At 42.5% G+C, this 6930-nt stretch overlaps 1 protein-coding gene across 4 annotated transcripts in view; it reads right to left on the minus strand.

The window, feature by feature from the left end:
• Nucleotides 1-1739, minus strand: part of RANBP17 (RAN binding protein 17) — a 334844-nt gene extending 333105 nt beyond the window's left edge. For 3 of the 4 annotated variants that reach the window (XM_046668586.1, XM_046668587.1, XM_046668590.1), the window contains exon 1: nucleotides 1621-1733. In XM_046668586.1, the coding sequence (XP_046524542.1) occupies nucleotides 1621-1638 (18 nt within the window). In that variant the 5' untranslated portion in view covers nucleotides 1639-1733. Of the gene's footprint in view, nucleotides 1-1620 lie in introns of all 4 variants that reach the window. The other variant, XM_046668588.1, reaches the window with a different exon arrangement.
• Nucleotides 1740-6930: the final 5191 nt, after the last annotated feature.

Consider the following 6930-nt stretch of genomic DNA (forward strand, 5'->3'; position numbering starts at 1 on the left):
CTATTATACATCATCTTTCCAAGTCTGAAAACGCTGCAAACTTCCACCACTGTTTTCAATTTACCCTCAAGATTTACACCTAAACTATGAACATCTGATTACCTATTTACAATCCCTCAGTCCTCCCTGTGAGATTCTTCCTGTGAAAATTTCCCAGAGGGCATATTTACTAAAGCGGTAATAAATAACATTATTTTGACCTGGAGACCCCCAGAAATAGCAAGGAGTCAAAAGGTAACGTGTGGGGCTCACTACCTCCTGCTCTATAACATCCTGGAGCTGTCAATTATCTGACAGGAGAGCTGCTGGTTGGAAGGAAAAGACCCTTTGGAAGAATCAATAAATAAGGAATGAGTCAGTGTGACCACAGGGGGTCCAAAGAAGTCTACCAAGGGAACGCGACACTTACATAAACTGTCACATTACGAAACTGCCTACCCCGCCAAGGTCACGTCCTGCCATCCACAACCTCCCTTGCTCCCTTCTCTTTAATATGAACCCCATGCTCCAGCTAGACCTAACTTCCTGCCGCGGGCCATGTTCTTCCACAACTCTTTGCCTTGGCTCACACGGTCCTCCTGCCTCTCTACCCTTCTCCTCCCCTTCACCTGGCCAACTTCTACGATTCTTTCAAGACCCACTAGACTGCAAGTTCCCTGAGAGTAGAAATCATAAAGTTTTGCTAGAGCTGTGTCTTCAATACCTAGAAAAGTAGGAACTTAATAAATAAGTGGACGAAGGAAAGAAAGGTCGAAGCTCGTGTGAGAAGCCTAGCAGCTCTGCCTCACTCCTTACTTACACACACACACACACACACACGGCTGAGCGCTCCTTTTCAATGATTCCGTGATATCCTGTGATTAATTCTATCATGTCATTTTTCACGTGAACTGTAATCATCTGTGAATTCTAACGGGGAGGGAGAGTCGGATGATACAATCCTTTATCCCAGAACTCTGCACAGCGCTGAGACACAGCGAGGGGTTCCATAAAGGCTGGCAGAGTTTGTAAGTGGATGCACACGCCAGCGCAGCCCGAGACGACGTGAGCCGCCTGCCCCAGCCCGCGTCCCAGCCTTCCCGGCTCCGCGCTGCCCGCGCGCCCTGGCCCCGGTCCTGCTCCAACGACGCTGCTGAGGAGCCCTCCCTCGCGACTCCCCACGGAGACAGCCCTGCCCGCTCTGGCCAATTAAAGTCCGAGCGCCGCCGCCGCTCCGCCGGCGGACCCAGGCCCCCGCGAGCTGGGTCCCGGGTGCAGGCGGACAAGCGAGCCGCGGCCGGCGACGCGGCGGGAAGGCTGGTCCGGCCTGGCGGGCTCCCACCTGCCCGGGGGCCGCCAAGCCGCCCTGCGCGCCGTGCCGCGGCGCCGGTCCTCCGCATCCGCACCGCGCCTGCGGGGCGAGCTCCCAGCCGGGGCCCTGCCCCTCCACCTACCGCCCCTTCCTCGGGCCCGGGCCCGGGGTTGCAGCCCAGGCCAGTGCCCGGGTGCCCGACCGACCCGGCGCGCCAGGCCGCGGCCCCACGGCCTCCGCCGCCGCCCTCAGCCCTCAGTCTCCAGACCTCAGCGTCCCGCCGCCTCGTGGGGCGGCGGAGCGGGGCCCGCGGCGCGGAGCGCACTGACCTGGAAGTGCAGCGCCATCTTCCCGAGAGGCGGCGTCGGCCGGCGGCCCGGAGCGCCCGAGGGGAGGGAGCGGAGGCGGGCGCCGCAGAAGCCCCAGCCGCCCGCGGGGTCCCTGCGCCGCTCGCTCTCTCGTTCGCTCCTCGCCTCAGCCGCGCGGCCTCCTTGTTCGAAGTGCTGAACGGGGCGGGGCCTGACGGGGAGGGGCGGGGCCGGGGGCGGGGCCTGGGGCCCGGAGTCCCAACCGCCCTCTGCGCTCAAGTTTCAACCGCTGCTACCTCAGGTGGGTCGTGACCTCTGACCTCTGTTCTTTGAGGCAACCACCACAACCCAACTGTCAGCCATGACCTCTGACTCCTCCATCTCCCACAGTAGTTCGTACCCCCAACCACTACAGCACGACTATTGCCCATGGCAATAGATGGTGGAGGGAGCTGGTGGGGAGAGGAGACATATTACCATAGTACCTTCAGAGAAGCAACAATCAGACCCATCGCTAACTTCTCAACAGAAACAATGGCAACCAAAACCAAGGGAAAAACGTTTTTAAAAGGCCAAAAAAGTTTTTAAACACCCAAAATAGAATTCTATACCCAGCAAAACTATCCTTTAAAAAAATGTAGGTGAAATAAAGATTTCACCTTAACAAATGCTGAGAGAATCTGTTGCTGGTAAAGCTGAACTATAAGAAGTATTAAAGGAATTTTTCACACTAAAGGATAATGACCCCCAACTGGAAGTGTCAAACTTCAAGAAGAAATGAAGAGAACCAGAAAGGAGTGACTTTGTCCTACTTCTGCTCAAATAAATTCTCACTCCAATGGGATCGTTTGGTGTAACATATAAGTTCATATTAAATGAAATATGGACGAGAAGGGGCCAGCTAGAATTTTACAACTTAACGTGGAATAGACACTGTCAGTGTAATTTTAACGTAAATAAAGTTTAAAAAAATGGAAGTTGGGCTCTGGGAGTCAGGGGTTATGAGTCAGGGGTTATGGCTGATGAGTGGTATAGGTTCACGCCTGAGATGTGAACCCATGAACCTGGGCCACTGAAGCCGAGTGCACCAAACTTAACCACTACACCACAGGGCTGCCACCAAATCTGCATAGTTTTTTACTGACCTTTCGCCCATTGAGTAAAAATTCTGTTCTGCTATGTCTGAGCTGCTATGCAACCCCTCTATTGAATTCTTAATTTTAGTTATAATGTGTTCTGTTCCAGAACTTTCATTTGACTCCTCCCCTTCCATACTCTAAATAGATTCCAAGGCTATCGTGAAATTCTTTATCTTTCCCTTATTTTCCTGAACATTTTAATCAGATTATTTAGAGCCCCTATCTGATAACTCCAGTAACTGAATCACTCTGGGTCCTCCTGGGTTTTGGTATTTGGTCTTAGTAAGCATGCCTCATAATTTCTTATTGAGTGTCAGGCAGTGTGGAAGAAAAGTTGTAGAGGCTCTGGACGATATTGGCTTTCTCCAAAGAGGGTTAAGTTTTCTTATTATAGTAGGCAGATATAATACCAGCGGATCACCTGCATTACAATGAGGCTTGGTTTTAGGCTTTTAAATTCCTTTTTTTTTTTTTTTTTTTTTTGCAGTTTCACCCTTATTCCTAGGTTACAGTCCTTACTAGACCTTTCATCTAAAAGCCTAGGATATTTACCAAGACCCCTCCACCTTGTGGGGATTGAACTCTAATCCCAATCTCCCCAACACTGTGCAGCTGGTAAAATCTCTGTTCAACTCTTTAGGTGCTGCTGTTCTGCTTAGTTTCTTAAAGTCTCTCCCTGGGGCCAGCCGGGTGGCACAGCAGTTAAGTTCACACGTTCTGCTTCAACGGCCTGGGGTTTGCCAGTTCGGATCCTGGGTACTGACATGGCACCGCTTGGCAAGCCATGCTGTGGTAGGCATCCCACATATAAAGTAGAAGAAGATGGGCACGGATGTTAACTCAGGGCCAATCTTCCTCAGCAAAAAGAGGAGGATTGGCAGCAGATGTTAGCTCAGGGCTAATCTTCCTCAAAAATAATAATAATAAATATAAATAAATAAATAAATAAAGTTTCTCCCTGTGCATGTGCATCTTAAGAATAGACTGATGATTTGAGGGGAATTTGTAGACAGATTTTGGTGCTCATATCTCTGTAGTTTCCTCCTCTCTAGAGTTTTCTCCCTCAAATCCCAGCTGCTTTTATTCCCAAACTCCTATCTTTCTTCCTGGCATCCTGAGATTGCTGCTATCTGTTTAGCTGTGTCACCATTTGTGCCAATTGCAAAATGCTCTGGGATGTTGGAGGGGTGGGGGAGCTGAGGTGAACACGGATCTTGCCCTTAGTGCTTTCATGTTGTTAAGGATTGAAGCTAAAGTCCTGCCTTTATTGGTTGTTCTCTAGTATCTTCTAGCAGTTGTTAAGTATATGCATTTGCCGTGTGTGTGTATGGTTGTTAGTTATGTTAAATTATTGTTAAATATATAGTTATTTATTTATAGTTGTTATATACGTGATATATGTAATATAGTTATTATATATATATTTGTCCTGTTTTTATAATTGTTTTCAGTTGGAGGTCTAATCTAACATAAGCTGCTCCATTATGACCAGAATATTTGCGTCTTCCATTCTTCTTCCTTGATTTTCATAGCTCATCCACAGCCCATGAATCCACATCCCTACGGTTTACCTCCTAAACTTTAAAATCTTCAGTATCCTCATCCTGCCATTTTTGACTCCTATATCTCAAAGTTTTTGATTTCTATATTCTAACTTCTATTTCCATGTCCTAAGACTTTTGATATCCAATTTCGTTTGTGATTACACATCCCAACCTTTCTGACTCCCACATCCCAATTGCCAGTGTTGATTTCTGACCTCCCTATTGCATCTGCCACACCATACCCCATTATTTTATCTGCCTATTGCCTTTGCCTGACTTCTAGATTCCAACTGCATTTTAAAGCTATTATTTTAAAGTAGCATATCTATTACCTCTGATTTTAGGTCATTAGGGGAGAAACAATTACTTGAGATTTCATCATTAGGCTTTATTTTCCCCACTCCAGAATATCCTTGGCACAAATATAGGGTTATGATAAGAACAGTAGCTGACCATTCTGTGTATTTACCAGGTAATTCTGGAAATGAGAAGCCAATTATTTTTTTCCTTTAAATTTGAATGACCACTTAAGATTTCTGTTTTCAATTAACTCTCTCTTCTGTGATTTTCTGTCAACAAAATATCCATGCAACTCCATATCTTTTTTGTCAATTAATAAAATTAAGATAGAATTGTGTCATTACAACTGTTAAAATTAGCACAGACGATGCTCCAGGACGTCAAATAATTCATTTCTATCACAAAACTCAATTAAGGGAGGGACATTTACAGCCCTTAGGAATTGCAGAATTATCTTCCTTTGTGTCAACTAGCATTCTATAAAATACAGATAGATCTTTGATCTTTGTATCTTTTCAGGAGATTCAATTAGCATTTGTAATTCTCGTACCTTAGGAAATGCACCTAACATCTTTGAGTTTTGATTTGTTGTTTCTAAGCTCAGGATAGCAGTAAGTCTGTAGTTCAAAAATCATTTACTAGCTGGCAAACTTGGTGAAGTTACTTAACCTCTCCAAGCCTTCATTTCCTCATCTATAGAATGGAGACGAATAGTACCTATCTCATAGGTTGCTGCAATGATTAAATGAGTTAGTATATATGAAGTACTTAGTGCCTGACAATAATAAGTGCTACATACATACTAATTGTTGTTATCAAATAAGTTCAAATAATTCTCTGAATATCATATTTTAAATTATATTTTTAATGGCATGGGATAATAATTTTAATCAAACAGTGAATTATTCTAGACTTTTCTGGTTTGTTAATTTACAGTCAAGCTGGATATATCCTCTTTGTCTCTGCTACCCCACCCAGCTCCTCTATCCTGGAGAATTTTGAGAGGCTGTGACATTACCTACACTAACAGCATTTCTATTTCATGTTTCCGTAAATTGTGGGACTGGAACTTTAAAATATTCAAATAAAATTCTCATTTTATCAATACTTGAAATCTAAAACCTATGATCAATCATTTACTTTAGCAGCATATAAACAAGATATAGGAAACCTTAGTACACATTTCCCTTAATTTATTCTATAATTGTAATTTTATTAAATACATTTGGTAAGTTGGCTTGATATCTTGGTAAATTTGGGGGATCCAGTAGAGGGCAGGCAGGTGAGAGAAATTAGGAGGAGAATGCTTCCAAAAAGTTCAAATTTACTGAAAACCCCTCCAAAACACAACAGTTGCAGAAAATATTTACCTGTGTATATTTCTTTCATGTTGGTTGATTTCAACTATATTTTTGTTTTGTCAAGTAATTAATCTTCAACTCCACTTATTTAAACATCCAGTGTGAAACCAGACTAACAAAAAAACATTCCTTCTCCGCTGGTGATGTGGATATGAATTATTTCACAATCTAGATTATTTCATTTATACTAAAAACTATACATACTTTTTCTTTAAATTATTTCACACTTTTAACATACTAGCAATAGTAAAGGTATACTGCCAAGGATTTAATAATGCCATTATTTTGAAAAATAAAAATTAAGTAATATTTCTCATTCCATACATTGCCTTATATTACTTGCATATTAGTTCCTCCATATAAATAGTTTAAGGCATTGATTATGTAAGCAAGATAATAATATTATGTTAATATGTATCCTTAAAGTTATTACTAAGAAGGATCATGATAAAATGTCACCTGACATGCAATGCTATTGGATAAATAAAGCAGTATGACCTTTCTGAAAAGCAATTTTGCAATATATATCAAGAACCTTGAAAATGTTCATCATCTTTGTCCAACTTCTAGCAAGTGATTCTAAGAAAATAACCTAAATTGCAAAAAAAAAGTTTTATATGTGAAGATATTTATTACAGCATGATTTATAATAGGGAAAAGCTGAAAAGGTTAGGTAAATTATGGTAGAGCACATGGCAGAATCCTATACAGTCATTGGGAATTATATTTATGGAGAGTTTTGTAAAAACATGGAAAATGATATAAGATTTAGTATAAAAGGGAAAATGGAACAATATAACATTTCAATCAAATGAAAAAAAGCTTAGAGAAAAATGAATTGAACAGAACACAAACAAATGTTAGCAGTGCTATCTTATGAATGGTAGAACTAACAGGTGATTTTTTTCTTCTTCTTAATATTTCTGTATTTTCAAGATTTTCTAAAATGTACATTACTCATTTTTACAATGAGAGAAAAACTTATGG

Source organism: Equus quagga, chromosome 7, assembly GCF_021613505.1.
Source record: "Equus quagga isolate Etosha38 chromosome 7, UCLA_HA_Equagga_1.0, whole genome shotgun sequence".
Lineage (NCBI taxonomy): Eukaryota > Metazoa > Chordata > Mammalia > Perissodactyla > Equidae > Equus > Equus quagga.